The sequence below is a fragment of the Lithobates pipiens genome, unplaced genomic scaffold (genome assembly GCF_037356315.1).
Source record: "Lithobates pipiens isolate NorthernLeopardFrog02 unplaced genomic scaffold, aLitPip1_a1.2 Scaffold_13, whole genome shotgun sequence".
Taxonomy (NCBI): domain Eukaryota; kingdom Metazoa; phylum Chordata; class Amphibia; order Anura; family Ranidae; genus Lithobates; species Lithobates pipiens.
The window spans coordinates 362,872,352-362,893,571 of record NW_027507718.1 but is presented as its reverse complement, the minus strand read 5'-3'; the positions used below and the strand labels follow the sequence as shown (position 1 = coordinate 362,893,571).

Here is a 21,220-nt window from a genome sequence, read left to right as displayed (position 1 = left end):
TGCTATATAGCTCCACTATCCCACCGGTTTGTGTATGATACACTGACGTTCCCAAGTACATAACTTTAAACAAATACCTAAAAAAAAAAAAAAAAAAACCTGGCTTTGACTCTCAAACAACTATCATCCAAATGAAAATGATTTATTATGTGACACACCAAGGTGGATGTATTTTTTATTTCTCAATATACATTAAAACAACAATTAAATTAAAATCTTAAATATTAAAGTCAAGAGTAAACAAATACCAAACAAATACCATATACTGTACACCGCCAACACTGGCTAAATATTGATACCCTTGTGTAACCAATAATATAGAACCCACAAAGTCCATAAGACTTAGATATAGTAATAATAATACTCTCTATGTTTATGTAGCGGATGACATTTTGGACAAAGTGTCATACAGGTGTAAATTTAGTTTTTGCCTCAAAACAGTAGGGGTTCTGAGGGTTAATTATATAGGTTGACTTTGACATCAGTTTGGCTGTGCTATGTTAGAAGTTCTGCTTGGTCATGCGTGTGGTGAGGTGCACATGACAAGCCAGAATCAGGCCTGGGTGGACGTTTTGGGTATCAGCCTTCTCTGAACCAATCAGTGGGTGTGCCGGGCCTCGCTGAGGAGTCTGGGAAGGAGTAATTAAGATGTTGGGGATCACGTGAGGAGTTTGTCAGGTCTGCGTGGTCTGTTCTGGTTCCAGGACCGAGGTAGCCTCGCGAGGGGTCCCGGTCATGGGGTGTTTGACATCCCGCAACATGTTTCTGTTAGTTACCCCCAATAGACCCGTCTGGTCTGGGGTAGGGACCTGTCTGTTCCCGAGTCTCAGAACCGGCTGGTCCGAGGCGCAGTAACTGAGGGAGGATTCAAGGTGTCCTGGTGTGCTCTCGGCTTGGAGGGACACCACAGCTCATGAAAGTGACTGGGGGAGGACTCTTCGGAGGAGGGCCAGCAAGTGGCATCCTGAGAAGTGCCTGGTTACTGAGTTGGGAAGGACATTGACAAATCCACGCTTTTTCCAGTACTATTAAGGAGACAGAGAACGTTCCAGGTACTGAGGAAAAAGGTTCCTGTTCATTCTTGGTTACAACTCGTGCACGTTCATAGGATTGTTTCAAGTTTTGAATCAACGTGCTGACTGCCACGATCCCTGGCTAGAGATCTGTTCAGCCTTGAAGTGCCCAGCTGCGAGTGGCTACTCTCTGGGTGGAATTAGAGATTTTGTTATATCTGCAGTTCAAGGTAACTGAGTTCTTCACCCAGGCCCTCTGTTCCTAAGAGACTGTGTTATTGGATGTTATCATTGCAAAATAAAACCTTTCATAAGGACTTTTTTGGTGTCAGCGTTCAAGTTGTTGTGTATCAACCCTGGGAACCTCTAGACATGGAAGAACAAGCCAAGCGGAGGTAATCGGTAAGCCCATTAAGTCAAGGCCGCCCTACAAAGGGTTATGGCCGCTACATGTGGGGGCTCGCAGTCCGGGATTTACAGTTACCTCGCAGGGCCTTGGAACAGAGAGTGAAGAATGTTTTTGTACTGCGCTACAAAGATCAGCGCCATTTTGGAGAGACTTTCACTGAGGTGTGTAAGTATGGGAGGAGCCTGTACCAAAAGCCAGCAAAACTAAACAGAAGCCAGCACCCAGTGGGAGGAGTCTAAGATTATCTTTTCCCCCCACAAGGCACCGCGTGAGTGTGTATTGCAGAAGGAAGGAGTGAGTCTATTTTCTCGGAGCTTAGAAAAAAGTCTGAAAATGTACCAGTCTTTACACGCGCAGTCAGCACCTGGACCCAGGATGCCTACAGTGAGGGGTCTGTCGAACTTGCAGATGCCTGGGATGGTGATTACGGATACGGGCATTCGGTTTCTGCTGCAAGGGAGGTTCGTCCTATGCAACATAGGGGAAGTTGAGGCCCTCGGGATGCTGTGCAGAAGGTGCGATGGGCTGGTTGCCAACCCCTGGCCGTTCTCAAGATGCCAGAAGTGCGGGGACTATGTGTTCCAGGTTGAGCAGCCCACTGTCCCACCCCGGGCCTTTCACTACAATTGGGCCATGGGTGTTGCCACAGAGGAGTCTGTTGGATTTGCCCCAGTGTCGTCTTTCGGGGTTCAGACTACTAAGAAGGATCATGCCCCTTCCGAAGCCCTGGAAACCCTCGCGGAGGTTGCAGATGTGACCCCGTGGAAGAAGGCTGCCGCTTCAGCATGGGCTGTTCAGGCGGAGGAGCAGAGCAGAAAACCCCACCGCCGAAGAGGCAGGCCTGCCTCCTGCACCCCAAGGCCAGATATCTGCGGGAAGGTGTTCAAATGTAAGCCGTTACTGCAAGTGTTACTACAGAGAACTATCTGCCTGCTGGAGACTCCTTGCCTGATTTGCCAGTGGAGACTGGCTCTGATGAGGGGGGTGACTAGTACTTCGAGCCAAAGCTACCGTGAGTAAAGGTTTTAGACTTTTAAATCTTTTATGCTAGATTGAACTGTTGCCGGTGCATGGACACTGCCCGAGGATGACAGGGTTGTTAAGCTCCTGAGACTTTATATAATAATAATAATCCATTTTATTTATAACGCACTTTCCATCAAAAGATCTTAAAGTGCTACATAATTACAATCAAAACATACAGCTAACATAAATCAAAAAAATTGCTAAAAAGAAAAGTTTTTAATCCTTTTTTTAAATTATCAGTAGACTGAGAAACCCTCAAACTATCAGGCAAAGCATTCCGCAGACGTGGGGCAGCAGCACAAAAAGCCCTATCTCCCATTGTCTTCAATCTAGTTTTCGGAATCTGTAGACAATTTAAATTAGCTGAGCGAAGGGAACAAGATAAATTTTGCAAACTAAGAAGTTCCTTAAGATAAGGCGGAGCATGTCCATATATGCATTGATGGGTAAGAAGAGAAACCTTATATTCAATCCTAGCAGAGACCGGGAGCCAATGAAGAGATTTAAGAATCAAAGTAATATGCTCATGCTTCCGCACATTCATTAGGATCCTCGCTGCAGAGTTTTGAATGTACTGTAATCTCTGCAGACTCTTTCTTGGAATTCCAATGAGAAGTGCGTTGCAATAATCTAGTCTAGAGGAGACAAAGGCATGAACCAACCTTTCAGCATCAGAAAGGGAAAAAATAGGACGAAGTTTAGAGATATTACGAAGATGGTAAAAAGAGGTCTTACATACATGATTTATATGTGCTTCAAAGGTGAGTTGAGAATCAATTTTTACACCTAGATTAGTAACTGTGGACGAAACTGGAATTTTTGAACCAGAAAAGGCAATACTGGTTATCGATGATGATTTAATCTGATGAGACGTACCAATCATGATAAACTCAGTTTTGGAGCTATTTAATTGCAAGAAATGTTGTTCCGTCCATTCCTTTATCGTCTCCAGACAGGCGGTGAAGACAGAAAAGGGTGACTGCACAAAAAGAGTTTTGGGTGCTGCTTTTACATAAAGCTGTGTATCATCAGCATAACAATGAAATTAGATATTATAACAATTGATAATATGGCCCAAAGGAATGAGATATAGAATGAACAGAATTGGGCCAAGAACTGACGCCTGGGGGGCACGGCAAGTAACCATATGAGGCTTGGATTTAAGATGACCCAGAGAAATTTGTCCTATTTGTGAGATATGATTCAAACCAGCTAAAGGCTAGGTCAGTTAGTCTGGCATTATAACAAAGCCGGTCCAAAAGAATGCCATGATCGACAGTGTCGAACGCAGCCGACAAATCCAATAGGATAAGGAAAGATGGAAAGCCGGCATCAGATGACATAAGAAGGTCATTTGTAACTCCAGCAAGAGCAGTCTCCATGCTATGAGCAAAACGAAAGCCTGATTGAAATTTTTCAAAAAGCCTGTTATGCTTGAGATGATCCTGAAGACAACTTGCAACGACTTTCTCAAGTACTTTAGATATAAAGGGAAGGTTAGAGATGGGCCTATAATTAAAAAGAACTTCCGGATCAAGAGTGGATTTTTTAAGCAAAGGTCTAATAACAGCATTTTTTAAAACTGAAGGAACATGGCAAGTTCGAAAAGAGTAATTTATAACAGCAGTAATCAGGGGACTTAAAACTGAAATATGAGTTTTTATCAGGGGAGTTGGAAAAGGGTCTAAGGAACAAGTGGAGGGTTTCATTTTCCTAACAATAATTTGCACCTCTTCTATTGACACCTCTGGTAAACAATTCATAGGCCGGGCGGCAACAGAGTATGGACTTGATTTCCCCTTCGTACTGGGTGAAGTCATAGACATTGTGACATGACATGAGGAAAATGCTCAGGACCAACTTAAAGTCTCAGAGTCAATGCGAGAGATGTCTTTCACATAGGAAATGCCGAACAGATTTCAGGATTGTTGTTACATTGGAGCAATGGTCGGCACATCTATTGTGATAAAGTTATAATATGCAGACTGGATAAAGAGAGTGCCATTTATTTCATCACTACTGTTGATGCTCAAGGGAAAGATCTAACTCTGGTTCCAGGACTGGGGTAGCCCAGCCAGGGGTCCCAGTCACGGGGTGTTCGACATCCCGCAACATGTTTCTGTTAGTTACCCCCAATAGACCCGTCTGGTCTGGGGTAGGAATCTGTCTGTTACCGAGTCTCGGAACCGGCTGGTCCAAGGCACAGTAACTGAGGGAGGATTCAAGGTGTCCTGGTGTGCTCTCGGCTTGGAGGGGCACCACAGCTCGTAAAAGTGACCGGGGGAGGACTCTTTGAAGGAGGGCAGACAAGTGGCATCCTTAGAAGTGCCTGGTTACTGAGTTGGGAAGGACATTGATGAATCCACGCTTTTTACAGTACTATTAAGGAGACAGAGAACGTTCCAGGTACTGAGGTTCCTGTTCAACCTTGGTTACAACTCGTGCACGTTCATAGGATTGTTTCAAGTTTTGAATAAACGTGCTGACTGCCACGATCTCTGGCTAGAGATCTGTTCAGCCTTGAAGTGCCCAGCTGTGAGTGGCTACTCTCTTGGTGGAATTAGATATTTTGTTATATCTGCAGTTCAAGGTACCTGAGTTTTCACCCGTGCCCTCTGTTCCTATAAGAGACTGTGTTATTGGATGTTATCACTGCAAAATATTTAGGCTCTTGAAATGTAGTAATAAGAATTCTTTCCATATATGGGCTCTTTGGCTTATACAGCACTTCACCCTCTGCCTTGGCTAAATATAAACAAGGCATATGGTAAAATGGTGGCTGTAATTAATCTTCTATAGTAGTAAGATGCAAAAAAAGAATCTCAGCTGAAAGCTATCAGACTGTATTGATATAGCAAATTTCATCCAATAGCTTGGCCAGAACACCATGAAAACAGGGAGCCTGGCTCTGTGTTTGTAGAACATGTAATATATGGATGAATCAAGATAACTGTCCAAAACACCACCGGATCAAGGAGACTGGCTCTGTACTTATTGAAACTTCTATGCAGGTGACAGCAATCAAAGTACATCCATGTATATTCAAACCTGCTAAAGAAGCTATAGAAGCTGAATAAGGCTGGATGAATAACAATAATGGGCACTTGTATTCATGTAGCAAGTTCTGTAAATGCTTCTAATTATGAATGGTATATAGAGTTTCATCCAACCATGCCTAAATTCATCAAATGTCCATAAAAACATCCATAAAAATTAGTGCAGTAAACATTTAGGCAAAGATGTAATAAAAGCTTAGGCAGAGTTGAATATAAAGTATACTTATCAGTCCATCATATCCTATATGGTACACAAGGCTGCCTCTTATGCAGCTAGTTGATGCCAGCGAAACCGGTTAGGTTATGGATACCTAACTACACTGGCCCCTTGTGTAACATATGGGATCTGATGGACTGATATGTATACTTATACTAGCTGAATAGCTAGCTATCTTGGGTGAGGTGCCCACCAAGTCCATGATCAAAAGGCTCCTTGATAATTGGACACAGTAGCAATGGACTGCGAAAATGGGGTGTCGAGTAGATCCTTTGACATGTTGGGCAGGACTCACAGTAGTCCTTAATGTCCCGATACACTCAGCCAATAAAACAGCTGCAAAATGCATTTTAGCTGCCCCGAGGTGACCCCAAAGTACATGAGCATGGGCCAAATATAACACTTTGGCAATTAAAGGCCATGGTGCCACCAGCTGTTCCAGGATTAGCTGAAACCTGGGGAGAAGACAGCTACTCAGATTGTGGAGCGGGTTGCCCTGGACCGGTTTCTGCATGGTCTTCCTAGGGAGCTGCACCAATGGGGGGCTCAGTCGGAGCCCCAGTCCCTGGATGAAATGGCCGCAACGGTTGAATGATACAGCTGTGTTCTTTAGTTTCTCTCTACAGCAAATCATGATTCACATCAAAATGGAGGAATTACATATCCGCCTAGGTTGCTGTGGCTCACCATTTAGCACAGTGTGCTTTGGGATTAAAGTGGGGTCCTCCATCTGAGCACTAAGAAAATCTTTCTAGGGGCTCTTGAGATTTAACAAGTTTGGCTGAGGGGTAGAAATCTCTGTTTCCAATCCTGCAAACACCTCTAGGGGACCTGACTCTGTTTCTGCAGGTTCACATATCTCCTGACACATATAATCATTATTCACAAGCGGTAGCCTAGATGCAACTACTTCATCTGGAGGTTCCTCCTTTTTAGTCTCAAAATATGGGGCAGATTCACCCGATTAGCAAGTCATGTGGCTATTCCAGGATCACCCCAACTTTTAATGTAGCAGTTCCTGCTGATGTGGACAAGGTCAGTCAGGCCACTGGATAGTCTTTAACATCACTATTTACACAGCTGTGTACATACAGACACAGTCATGTGGCTTCAGACGGTTCACAGCACATGCTGCATAAGCATACATAGAGCAATGTCAACACATGTCACATTCCATTTGCTCCACCTGCTTTGGACACTGGGCCACTAGATGACCCAGTTGATGGCAGGACCAACAGAGAACTTCAGTGTTCTCTTTCCCCTGTCAACTCTCAGGAGGGTTAGGTGCTGAGGGCTCCTGGTGGGAATTTTATGCACCTGAGCAAACCCCATGCGGCCAACAGGTGGTACCTTGGCTCTGGAATGTGCCTCCTTGGTCTGGCCCAGCTCTCTCCTTGCAGCAGGACCCTCATGGAACTTTCTACACAGCTGTATCATTCAACCGTTGTGGCCATTTCATCCAGGGACTGGGGCTCCGACTGAGCCACCCATTGGTGCAGCTCCCTAGGAAGACCATGCACAAACCAGTCCAGGGCAACCCACTCCACAATCTGAGTAGCTGTCTTCTCCCCAGGTTTCAGCTAATCCTGGAGCAGGTGCATTAGATGATACAGCTGCACACAGGCAGGCTTAGTCCTGTCAAAGCATGAGGCATAAACCCCTCTTGCCCTCAAGACAATAGTCACCCCCAGCCTGTCTAGTATTTTCACCTTTAGCAGTTTATAGTCCTGTGCTGACCCTAGGGTCAGCACGGGGCATTCCTATGGGACACTATACTACAAAATACTCCCACAAATGCGCGCCATTAATTGCAACCAAGATCTGTTAATTTGCACACACAAAAAAGCATTTTTCCTAACAAATTAATTCAAGACCATGTTGCAAAATGACTACATCCCAATGAAAGTTACAAGTAAAGTAAATTTTTAGACAACAAAGGGGTAAATTCACCCCAAGTTAAATAACGGCTCAAACAGTGTGGTAAAATACCGTATGTGGTAACAATTGTGCAAGTGTTCAATTCATTAAGGATTTTGCATTAAATACCAAATGTGGTATTTGTCTATTTTTAAAAAGGAGTATTTATATCAATATATCAAAGATCAAAGAATAGGCTTAATGTATAAAAACACAGAGAGATAAAAAAAAGCAGAGCCCCAAGCAAGCACTTGTGCACATATTTCACCATGCTTCACCATGCCCAGGACAAATCACAGCTGGAATTTACAACAGACACTTTCTTCCATCTAACGTTTTTTTTGTAGTAGTAGAAGTAGCATCAATAAGCACCCATACAAGTTGGCAATATATTCAACTAACATATAACATAAGAGCATTATACAAACTGGATAGCCTGCTAAGAGAAGTACACCATATGGCACAGTAGGGGAATAGTAGAGGGAAAAAAGAGAGGGATCAGTGGGGTTTCACTTGGATGAGCCTCTTGAGAGTAGTTATTGCGGTGAGAATAAATGCACTGATATGCAAAGAGGTATAGGAAGGAGGTGGGTGGAGAGCTGCACCAGATGGGGATAACTGCTTTTCCCTGTTAAAGGCAGAGGACACCCAGTAAGGATTACATGCAGGCTATTCCCTAACGTAGCTTTTATTTTGTGTAGTAGTCTTCTGTGAAGGTATATTCAACCAGTAGAACCAGATGGTTTGAAATTGGGACTTAGGGAACTTGTAAGGTCTTAAATGAGTTTAATTGTATACACAATTTTGCTGTATAGTGGAGGGAATGTAGATTTCCACAATACTGGAATTCAAGAGTGTACTGCATTAATCAGGTGTCTTACAGTATTATTGAGTTTTTATAGGCCTTCAAGGGGACTGAATTGTAGTGAAGCATCAGTCTGGGAACAAAGCAGTCAGTAAACTTTTGAAAGACAGTGTGAATTTGTGATCAGAATGTTTGTAGTTTTGGACATGCCCAAAAAAAGTGTTACATATCACCTGGTTGTTGGCCACATCTCCAGCAGTTTGGGGAAATATTGTGTTTAGTACCGTATGGTTTTGATACCAGCAAAATGGTGGCCTGCTTAGAGAACAAGTAATGAGATAACTGTAGGGCCCTAAAAGGGCCATAGGTGAAAGGTCAGGTCAAGTTTTTGAGAAATAACAGGTTAATTGTCCCAGTTTTCATACCCCATGGGAATTTTGGGTTATCTAAGATCGGGAAGAAGAGGGGAGAGGACAAGAAAAGTCTGTATGTGTTAAATGCTTAGTCACACAAGTGGCAAGTTGGTGTGATGGTCGGGTGTTAGCGCAAGTCCAAGGTCAATGGTTCAGTCCATGGAAGTTACATCTAACGGTATAAGAAAAAGGTTTGTTCTACGGAGACCCACTTTTTTGTGGCTGAATTTCTGCACTAGTTAAGGGTTATTGCTAGATGTGAGGCTATTTGTTATAGTCTTACATCTGGAAGTGACATTACCCCTAATGTTTTTGTCCTATGGAGAATGGTGTTTCTGATACTGGCTGGCTTGTCGTTCCGCACAAAATGATTAAAAATGGATTGAACAGACATGAAGTAGGTAGATAGAATCCAAAATTTAATTGTCTGTAATAAATAGAGGGTGTGGGGTAGGATGTTTTATTTTAAAATGTTTCATTTGCCCATCCAAGCAATACTTTTTGTCATTTAGGTTGTTAAATCTTTCTGGAAAGTAGAGAAAAGTTGGGTAAAATGTTGTGAGTATAGTTTTGTGAGGTCATTTGGCAAAAGAATACCTAGGTACTTGATATAAGAGGTCTTCCACTTAAAGGTGAAATTAGTCTTGAGTTTACTTGGGGTCATTTTTGGGATAGTTAAGTTGAGTGCTTCTGATTTTTGGTAATTTCTGTGAAAGTTAGAGATCTTTCCATAAGCATCATGTTTAACCATTAGGTTAGGGATAGTGACGTATGTGTTTACCAAGCTATGATGTTGATGAGAACCTTTGTGGAGCCTTTTAATATTGGGGCTCACTTGTATGGTTATTTAGAAAGGTTCAGTGTCAAGATAAAAATGAGAGGGGTCTCCCTTGATGTGTTGCATTTATGATTTGGAATGAGGATGAAAGAACTCATTACTCTTGGTTTGGCTGATGGGGTGGAATTTAATGAGCCAATCCAGTAGCTCATATAGGGACCTAGGCCTATAGCTTCTAGTGTTATCTGAATAAATTACCATTTCTCCCTGTTGCAGGGCTTATCTGCGTCACTATAGAGGACAACGTATGGATCCACTCTCAACAGAGCTGTAAGGCAGTTGGCAGCCATTTTGGAAGCATACATAGGTATCGGGTTAGCATGGCAGTGTACCAACTGGCAAATTAATATAGCCCCCAATTATCGCCCTTGAAAACCTGGGTCACAAGTGATGGTGTGGGGGAAGGGCTCACCTTATCACAGAAACCTGTTGGTATCCCACATGGTTGTATTGGATGTCATTAATTATAATCCAGGTTATTGGTAGTAAAGGGGAACAATTGTCTCTGTGAGTGTATATAAAAACAAATGGATCTCACCCATTGTCCTGAAGCCTTGCTTTGTGGGGTCAAGTGTTGATGGTGGAGAATATGGCGGTGCTAAAAAAAAGAAGCACAGAACCTAGAGGTTAAGCAGAGTCAGGCTTGATAATAAATTAGCTCAGGGTTTGTTGGAGGACTGGTAAGTATCAGCTTGCACCAAGGAGAATGGTTGTGGGCAAACGGGTCTCTGACAGTCTTCATGATTTCTCTCCTTTTTTGATGGAGCTAATTCCAACAAGGTGCAAAGTCAGTCCTCAGGTTTGAATGGAGTGATGTGTATCTGATCAAGAAGCATTGGTACATTGTCAGGAGTGCAGATTACAAACAATGTCATATCTTTGCGCACTATAATCTGTAATGCCGTGTATACACAATCGGACGCATCGGACTATCTGGCGGACTCCCCCGTGTGTGGGCTCTGGCAGACTTTTTCTTCCCAAAAGTCCAGCGGACTTTGAAAGAAATCTTGACTCAAGATCCGCCCGTCTGTGTGCTAGTCTGTCGGACTTTTAAAATGAACGGACTTGCCCACACACGGAGTAAAGTCAGTTCATTTTGAACGTGGCTCCAGGTAGACGGAACTAGTGAAGGAAGTCGATGTCGCTGCCTCCATCGGCGAGATTGACACCTCGTGAGCCCTGTCACCTGGTATGGATTTAAAGGGGAACCCCTACGCCGAAAATACGGAGTGGGGGGTCCCCCCAAAGTCCATAGCAGACCCTTATCCGAGCACGCAGCCTGGCCGGTCAGAAAAGGGGGTAGGAACGAGCGAGCGCCCCCCCCCCAGCCGTACCAGGCTGCATGCCCTCAACATGGGGGGGTGTTTTGGGGAAGGGGGCCCTGCGGTCCCCCACCCCAAAGTACCTTGTCCCCATGTTGATGAGGACAAGGGCCTCTTCCCGACAACCCTGGCCATTGGTTGTTGGGGTCTGCAGGCGGGGGGCTTATCAGAATCCGGGAGCCCCCTTTAATAAGGGGGCCCCCAGATTCCAGCCCCCTACCCTATGTGAATGAGTATTGGGTACGATGTACCCCTACCCATTCACCTGGGGAAAAAAGTGTACATAAAAAAACCACAACACAGGTTTTTAAAGTACTTTATTAGACAGCTTCGGAGGTCTTCTTCCGTCTTCATGGGGTCTTCTCGCCAGGCTCCTCCGCTATCTTCTGCTCTTTTGCTAGCTCTTTTACTAGTGGAGGAGCCTGGCTTTCTCCTTCGTTGCCGCCGCCACGTCCGGCACTGTGACATCATAAGGGGGGTCACCATGTGACATCACCCGGTGACCCCGCCCCTTATCCCTATGTAGGTCGCCGCACAACACGCCCCTGCCATTAAGGCTGGAGAGAGCGTCGTATCATCCACCCACCCCCTTTCCTGACCGACCAGGCTGCATGCTCGGATAAGGGTCTGCTATTGACTCTGGGAGGACCCCCACGCTGTTTTTTCGGCGTAGGGGTTCCCCTTTAAATCCATACAAGGTGACGGGGCTAGCGAGTTGTCTGCTGGAAAAGTCAGGTTCTGTGTGTGGGCGTGTGTGTGCAGGTCCACTCGTTCGGAAAGTCCGGATAGTCTGATCGTGTGTACACGGCATAAGGGATATCTCCATCTGTAAAAGGCTCCTACCACGTGTAGCCTTTATAGGAATGGTTTTAGGGCTGCTCTACTCTGTAGATTATTTCTTCAGAGGTCTGATAGAATATGTAGCTGGGACCCATCAAAACCTATACATTACTGCCAAGCTTTGTGGATGACCCCCCCCCCCCCCCCACGTCTTGGTGAAAAAATGCACTTGGCACAGCACAGTTAATAGGGATTGTTGGATTTGGGTCTGAGTGTCTCTATACTACTCAGTGTCGTCAAGACAGACATTGACTAGAAGTCAGCTGAAGATACAGAGTACAGTATCTCTTACATGAGTTGGTAGAGTGGCCTTATGGTAGTCGTCTGATTTGTACATTGTTCCTCCTGCTCCTATCTTCCATTTCTTTAATCTGGAGTTGGAGATGTGTTTTGAAGGGGTTGTAAAGTCTTGTGTGCATTCCAGGGTTAGAATCCATGGTTACATGGCAACTGAGGTAGCGAGGTAGCTTTGATAGTATCAATGCAGGTCATAAGCTGTGTTGTTATTTTCTGTAGGGTAGTTATCTTCTCTTTCAGGGCAGATTCCATTCATGTGGCAATGGCATTCAAGTCTGCTTTGGTTTGTATATATTGTTGGCCAAAAGGCCTATCTGGCTGGGTGTGTTGGATACTTCCATGTTCTAAGGGATTAGAAGGTCTTGGAAAAACATTCTCGTGTGATCCAAGCAGGTCTAGAAGTTTTGTTCCAGGCTATCTGGCCTCCTGAGTGGTGGTTCTGCATGTCGGCGCCATCTTGGAAATAGTGGGGTCCAGGGATTTATAAAGCTAAAATGAGAAGGGCTTTGAATGTTTGGCTCTGAAGTGTCTCTTTTCTCTTTGCGGGTTGGTTTACCGTTTGGCATTGCAAGTTGCAAGAGCTAATCGTAGCATCAAATGCCACGTAAATGGAAAAAAGTCTCTGGCGGTTCTGGAGCTCCGAGAAGATGCTGCCCACATGGCCTTGCTACATACACATCCCCCGATCTAGTGTTCTTTAATACATGTAGATCTATGATAAACAAAAACCTCAAGTGCAATTTTACCTCAATTGGAATAAGTTAAAATAGTAGAAGGAACAAGAGGAAATTAGAGAAATGCACAAGAGCCACTTCTGATGGACTGTGCCTTATGATGATTTTTCTTTATTAGGTTTTTTATTTTAGCTACACTTTAAATTGAATCTTTTGTTTTGCCCTGCATGATTAAAAACACTTAAGCTATACAATTTTTTTCTCTGGGCAACCACAGTAATATGTTATACACTTCTCTTTTCAAAGCAACAAAGATGTGATGAGATTGCATTAGGTCTAATGAACGAGCACTGCAAAAAGACAGAAATAAACTGGACTCATGTTTCTGACATCAGTGATTATTTACTGCTGAAAAACATCACCTATTACTGTGAAAAAGAATACAATGCAGGTATGTGTCATACAAAGAAAAGGTCGAAAAGAATTTAGAGTACTGCCAAAAGAATACACAATACTGTATATGTAAATGAACGTACTGTACGTTATTTGAATAACTTGTCCTTTTTCATTGACTACTGCCAGATATCTGGGCTATCTAAGCAGCAATATCAAACCCACAATTTTGGGGATTTTTTTTTTTTTTAAATAAACTTTTTTTTGCAAAAAAGGATGCTTTAGAGAAATTACATTAACCACTTGCTGACCGCGCTATAGAGGAAGGACGGCTACAGCATGGTCGTCTAGCTCTGAAAGGGCGTCGTATGACGTCCTCCCATGATTGTGCTCGTCACGCGCCCACTGTGGCGTGCTGGCGGCATGCTCTGTGATCACTGTGTCCTCCGGACACAGCTGATCACAGATTTAGGTAATCAAGGCCAATCAGCAGCTCTTTATAATGTGATCAGCTGTGTCCAATTACAGCTGGATGTAAATACGAGCCGGTTATTGGAATTCCTTTCCTCACGCTGACAGCATGAGGAGAGGAGAGCCGATAACTGGCTTGTGTGAAAGGGATATGTACACTGATAATCAGGGCCCTGATTATATGTATCCTGATTATCAGTGCAGTTCCAACAGTGCCCATCAGTGCTGCCAATCAGTGCCCACCAGTGCTGCCAATCAGTGCTTATCAGTGCCCACCAGTGCTGCCAATCAGTGCTCATCAGTGCCCATCAGTGCTACCTATCAGTGCCCATCAGTGCCTCCTCATCAGTGCCTCCTTATCAGTGCAGCCTATGAGTGCCCATCTGTGCAGCCTCATCAGCACACGTCAGTGAAGGAGAAAAATTGCATATGAGTACAGTTTTGCACAACTTTCATTCAAAGTGTGACAGTGCTAGGCCTCCCAGACCTCCCCATCCATCGGAGCGTTATGCACCGGCGGGGGGGGGGGACAGTTGGCAAAACACCCCCACCCACATTATGCAGGAGCTGGTGAAGTTTTACTCTGACTTGTAAAGGTCCCAGGCAAATTATTCAACCACCGACCTACAGGGATTATCTACAGGGAATTGAGCTACCTAGTCTGTCGGCCTCTCAGAGGACATTCCTGGATTCCCCTATTAAACTTGAGGAACTACAGGAGGCACTAAGCCTCTTCCCTAATTCAAAGGCCCCTGGAGATGATGGCTCTCCATGGAAGTATTCAAACAATATGGGGGAATTATCCTACCACGCCTGCTAAAGGTCCTCAATTAAGCTAGAGAATGTCAATGCCTGCCTGACTCCATGACTAGAGCCAACATTGTTGGCAGATCAATATCAAAATCCTTGCACAGGTTTTGACCTTATGACTTAATCGGGCCATCTCCTCCATCATCCACTCTGACCAGTCAGGATTTATACCCAAAAATCCAAGGTCAATAACTTCCACAGACTATTGCTGAATCTTCAGACGCAATCAGATAATATGGGAAATAGGGTCCTGCTATGATTGGGTGCCCAAAAGGGCCCTTGGCAGCATAGAATGTGGGTACTTCTGGGCTGTCATGGGCAAATTTGGCTTTGGCGAGTGGTTCTTATCCTGGATGAAACTGTTGTACTGCTCACGTTGGGCGGTCTTTAGAGAGGTGGGACACATCTCTTTACCATCCTACCTGCATAGGGGCACTCGTTAGGGATGCCCACTGTCCCTGATCCTCTTCGCCATTGTCATTGAGCCCATGGCAGCCTTGAATAGAGCAAATCGGGGAGTTTGTGGATTCCAATATGGAGAGATCCAGGGGAAGCTAATGTTATATGCAGACGACACCATGCTACTTCTGGGAGATACAGCTGACTCCCTGAAGGAAGCCATGACAGTGATTGAACAATTTGGGGCCTATTCAGGACTTGTAATTAATTGGACCAAATGCTCACTGCTGCTGCTGGATGTGAATTCCGGATAGCAGAGGGCCGACCATTTTGCCTGACATTCTATGAACCATTAAAATTTGGTCTGAGTGTGTCCATCTGAGCACTAATACACTGCCCAACAAGAATTCTCTTGCCTTTGTCGTGCTCGTTCCCGACACACAGACAAATGCTCTGCTCTTTAGGGGTACCGTTAATTCTTAATGGTACCCCACACATTGGAAAACGTGCAGTGCTTTTGGTGCAGTGCAATTTAAAAAAAAAAAGCTTGGGGACTTCTTTCCCTGCATTTTTATGGGTAGGGAAGCCCATTGAAAGCCCTACACGCAGCCACACAGATGTGAACCAAGGGCTTGTTCACATGTCGAGTTGGAGGGGCGGTAAAACCACATGGTTAAGCTGTTTTTACCACCCCTGACTTCTCCCCCTTTAGCTGCAAAGGGAGCACACATGCTGTGGCTGCAGCTGGAGGTATACCCAGGGTGAATGGGCCTGCATTGCAACTACCCCACAACTGTGTGCATTCCACAGTTGTGGTATAGTGATGCTGCATTTACGAGCTTAAAACAGGTGGTGGGGAGGCAACATAATGCCTCTTTACTGCCTTTCAAATGCCCCTAAAAAGCGATCTGTGCATGGATTGCTTTTCAGGGGAGAAGCAGTCCTGGCTGCTATCACACACAACCCCTACAAAAGCAGTTTTGATGGTACAAGAATGGGAGGGGGTCTGGATTAAAACTAACATACACACAGACACATGCACACACATGCAGACACATACAGACAAATGCACGCACACACATACAGACACATGCATACACACACAGACACATGCATACACATACATACAGACACACGCACACACATACATACAGACACACGCACACACATACAGACACAAGCATACACATACATAGAGATATACATACAGACACACGCACACACAAACACATACAGACACAAGCATACACATACATAGAGATATACATACAGACACATGCACACACATACAGACACATGCACATACATACATACAGACACATGTTCACACATACAGACACATGCATACACATACAGACATGCACACACATACGTATACATACAGACATACATACAGACACATGCATACACAAACATACAGACACATACACACACATACATACAGACACATGCACACACATACATACAGACATACATACAGACACATGTACACACATACAGACACATGCATACACATATAGACATGCACACACATACACATAAATACAGACACATGCAATCACACACACATATGCATACATACAGACACATGCACACACACATACATACTGACATACATACACATATACATGCACACACATGCAGACACATACATACACACACATACATACAGACATACATACATACAGACATACATACACACACATACATATATGCACACACATACACATACATGCACACACATACATACACGCACACACATACACATGCACACACACACATACATACATGCATACACATACATACATGCATACACATACATACATGCAGACACAGACACACATGCAGACACACATGCACACACACACATACAGACACACATGCACAGACACACATACAGACACACATGCACAGACACATGAATAAAGCCCTTTTAACACTAATCTAGCATTTAGCACAGTACTGTACCTTTCCAGCTTCCTCATTCAGCCGGGTACTGCACTGTATGGGGAAGCAGAGAGCACAGCACATCCCCTGCACTTTACTTTCACTTTTGAAGCTGGCGGAGCGTCTCACAGTGCTGGGGTTCGGGCTCATCTGACAGCCCTGATCCCGCAGCACACTGATTGAGATAATCAGGTGGGCCGTTCAAAACTGGACCGTGGGCTGCGATTGGCCCGTGGACCGGACTTTGGACATGCCTGCCTTAAGATGTCCCTGGTAGGGAGGGTTAATCTAATAAACATGATTTTTATGCCTCAGCTCTTATATATTCTACACAACACACCAATGGTGATCCCTCTGAAAATGTTCCTGATCATTAATTCCATCTTTAGGGCCTTTATATGGCTAGATAAACCCCCAAGGATAAAATTAGAACAATTGCAAAAATCCAAGGACGTGGGGGGTCTTGCATTCCCTAATCCTTGGATCTATTACTTGGTGGCTCAGGCGCAACATATTGCACGGGCTATGCCAAAGGATCCGGGAATGGAGGATGGGAACTTACATTCCAAATCCATTAGAGCCCTTATGTGTTATGCCACCGGTTTCAATGACGTACCCACGGGTATGGAAGCCTTGGCATATGCTAAGTCTAATAAACGATTTGCCACATACGTCCTAATGCAAAAAATATGGAACAAGCTTAGGCAGCTACAAGAAGTAGAGGTTTTCACTGGGTATAGCCCGATATGGGCCAATGGACACTATGATGAGTTGCAGTCGATGGATTGTGGGGCTCGGTGGAGAAGACATGGGGTCACACACCTTCAATATATATTTACCGCAGGAAGACTGATTCCCTTCCCTGCGTTGAGGGAGCAATTTTGCCGCCCGCAATCAATGCTCTTCTATTATATGCAGCTGCAACACGTGGTGGCGGCGCAGTCCGGGGGACCCCGTGGACTCTCTCCACATTCCACTATATGGCTGAGGTGTTCCAGTATAAGGGCTTTATCTCCTATTCCATGATTCTCAATATTTACCTAGAAGGGTTTCCCCTGGGAGCGTCGAGCAAATGGGAGAGAGATGTGGGAACATTTGAGGAGGAGCAATGGGAGGAGGCACTCCAGGCAGTACAACTTTGCTCCCTGAATGTGGCCCAATGGCTGTCCCAGTTATACATAATACTTAGAGTACACTTTACGCTAGATAGATTGTTCAGGGTGGGAGTGAGACCGGACTCTAATTGCCCCAGGTGCGTGAGAGATCATGGGGACCTAATACATCTGCTTTGGAGGTGCCCCCAGCTTCATTTGTTCTGGACAGGAGTGCTATCCACCATTAACAGAGTTTTCCAGGCTACTATACCAATAGACCCAAAGCCATGTATACTGGGGATATTGGACGACATCCCTATGGATGACAACTTCAAACAGGCCACAACAAGGGCCCTGTTTCAAGCTCACAAGCTGATCCTTAGACATTGGAAGGTGGGTGAACATCCAACGTTGAAGGAATGGATTGCCCAGATGGGAGACACCGTCTGGTTAGAGAAATACATTTTCCAACATAGAGGACGCCCGGTAAAATTAGACAAACTATGGGCACCCTTGCTGGATACCCTTAGGCTTCTTCCCAGTTGATCTTATAATGGATAGACTATTGAGGTAAACTGTATAGATGGAAAGACGGGGGATGCACTTTGAGGGTGGAGAACGGAATGCATCTGCATCATAATAATTGGAATACAGCGATGATGTACATATAATTAGTTCCCGGAGAAGAACTACCTCAATTGCATATGGTGTGGTGGTATTTGATGTTAAAATTAATGTATGAATATACTTCTGGTGATTGTAATTGGAATGTATGACAGACTCTGTGACTTAAATGTGAGCTGTACATTTTTTTCTTTGATTTGTTTTACAATAAACTTCTTTGATTTAAAAAAAAATAAAGTGTGACAGTGCTGAAAGGAGAAGTCCAGCCTGAGCTTTTTAGGCTGGGCTTTTCCTATGGGTCACAGGAGTGCAATTCGTTTTGGACTCCTGTGACTCATTTTCAGCGGAGAGAGGTCTAAATTGCACTTTCCGCTGATGTCACTGCCATCAGTCGAGGCAGTGCGTCATACTGACTTCCAAGTCTGCATCCGCCAGCTGCCTTGATTAATAGCAGTCTCAGTGAGGCGTTGAGACGGCCTCCCCACACCCCTCCACGACTTAGCTCTCCAGTGAACCTGAAGGATCAGAGAGTAGAGAAGCTGACTGAAAGTCAGCAGCTTTCCTCTCGGGGATCTGTGAGAACCAAGCTATCGGCGATTTTCAATGGCTTGGTTCTCAGTGCAGAGATGGCGGTGGACAGCTGCATCATCGGTCTGATGGTCTATTCACTGGGGTAAGTATGAATCAAAAAGAAAAAACCCATACTTCTCTTTTAAAGCTTAAAATTGGCCTGGGTGGGAAAGGGGTAAAAGTGCTCAGTAGGCAAGTGGTTAAGATGATGTCTGAAGAAACTTTCTCCTTTTACATCTCACTATTCACATCCTAGCCCTGGCTGTTAACATATCCAGTTAATTCATGTTTCATTCCATTTAAAAAAATCTAGTATACCAAAGCCTTTAGGCCCCTTTCACATAGGCTGCATCTGATTTTCTCAGCAGGAGATCTGTCCGCTGATCCACTGCTGAGCTGAGCTAAGCGGACAGATGACAGGTCAATGTCTGCTTTGCTTATGCAGAGCGACCACGGACACAGCCCGCTCCGCTCTATGAGCAGTCGGATGTAAACAAACCAGTTGTCTGTCTACACCTGACTGTCATTCAGTCTGATCCATCAAGACAGAGGGGAACAGATTCCCTTCTGTTTATTTTTGCCAGATAGGATCAGATTAGGGGTAGGCGGGTGTAAACAGACACATGTTCATTTACATCCACTGCTCCATACAGAAGAATAGAAGATCCAATCAGGTCTGCCTGAAAAACAGACAGGTGAACCCGCTCTTGTGAAAGGGGCCTTGGCCCCCAGTGCGTAAAATACATTTACCGGATATGCTAGACATTTTCAATGCTAGTTTCCAGCTGATTGACTACAAGTGCATCTTTCAATCATTCACCCTTGTGTGCTAAAGGAATTACTCAGCTTTCCTGGTAAAGTTAAAAACTCTAGGAAGGACTGGGCTTAGGCATATAGGTGGTTTGCCTGAATATAGACCAATCAGAATGAGGGTTTGGATAGTTCAGGGTTAGACTTGAATTGTATCAATTTCATTTTTTTCAGATGTGAAGTTGGAATTTGGGGAGAAAATAAATGAGATATATACATGTCTATGGAACAGCATACTGAAATTATTTCCACAAGGAGAACATTTTCTGTCCTATGAACTAAGAAGAACAGTGAAAGCTTTTCTTACCCCGGAGTCATCTGTGAATAGTATGTGGATTAAACACATTTTGCAGTACTAAATAGCCAGTTCATAATTGATACAATTGTAAAGTGAAATAGACTCTCTAGTTACAGTATATAACAATCAGTCTTAAATCATAACCATTTTTTTGTGTGCTCACTAAAGTACAACTAAAGGCTCCAGTATGACAGTCTAAACAAGAACTAAATCCACTTACTATGCGAGCACAACCCTCATAAAGTAAACAAAAAACTTATTTTACTTTTGCAGACTGAGCCAGTCTTCCTCATTTGTGTCTCACAGGTTCCTCCTTCCAGATACTGCAGCTCACAGTGGGAGGGTTTTTATCAAGAATCCTGCTGCCAATCCAGAAAGCAGTGGGAAGGACTAGGTGTGGTCAGGGGCTGATGGATAAGCTACAGACTTGTGAATCAGCAATGATGCCATGCTCCCTGTAACCCAATTTTATTCCTTAAAATAAGTGATAAAGAGCTGCAAAAATATCATGCAACATATAAAATTGCAACTGCAACCATTTTGTTCTACAGGGCCCCTGCTTTAGGAAAATATATAATGTTTGGGGATTACAGTAATTTTCTAGCAACAAAAGGTGATTTTTTAATGTTTTCGCAAAATGTAAAAAATAGAATGGACACAAAGTGGTTTAATATCATTTTTTTTTAAACCAGAGTATAGAGTAATTTTAAGGGGTCTCAGCATGCATAACAAATACCCTAAATGTTTATAATATGTGTGTAAAAGATTCCTTGTTGCCTTTTGCTGAGAGAATGTATCATTTTCTATGTTGACATGGAACCTTTACCCACAACCCTGGTCCCATGGTTGTGTGGGGTCTGTGGATAGGGGGCTTATCTGAATCTGGAAGACCCTTTAGAAATAAGGAAGCCCCCTGGAAGACCCTTTAGAAATAAGGAAGCCCCCAGATTCCATACTCCCTAAGAAAATGAGCAAAG

The 21,220-nt window shown here is 44.1% G+C and overlaps 1 protein-coding gene across 2 annotated transcripts in view; it reads left to right on the top strand.

The window, feature by feature from the left end:
- LOC143975136 (putative ATP-dependent RNA helicase DDX60) overlaps positions 1-21,220 on the top strand; it is a 595,575-nt gene that overhangs the window by 168,823 nt on the left and 405,532 nt on the right. For both annotated transcript variants that reach the window (XM_077477174.1, XM_077477173.1), the window contains exons 9-10: positions 13,134-13,278; positions 20,120-20,272. In XM_077477174.1, coding sequence (XP_077333300.1) covers positions 13,134-13,278; positions 20,120-20,272 — 298 coding nt within the window. The remainder of the gene's footprint in view (positions 1-13,133; positions 13,279-20,119; positions 20,273-21,220) is intronic.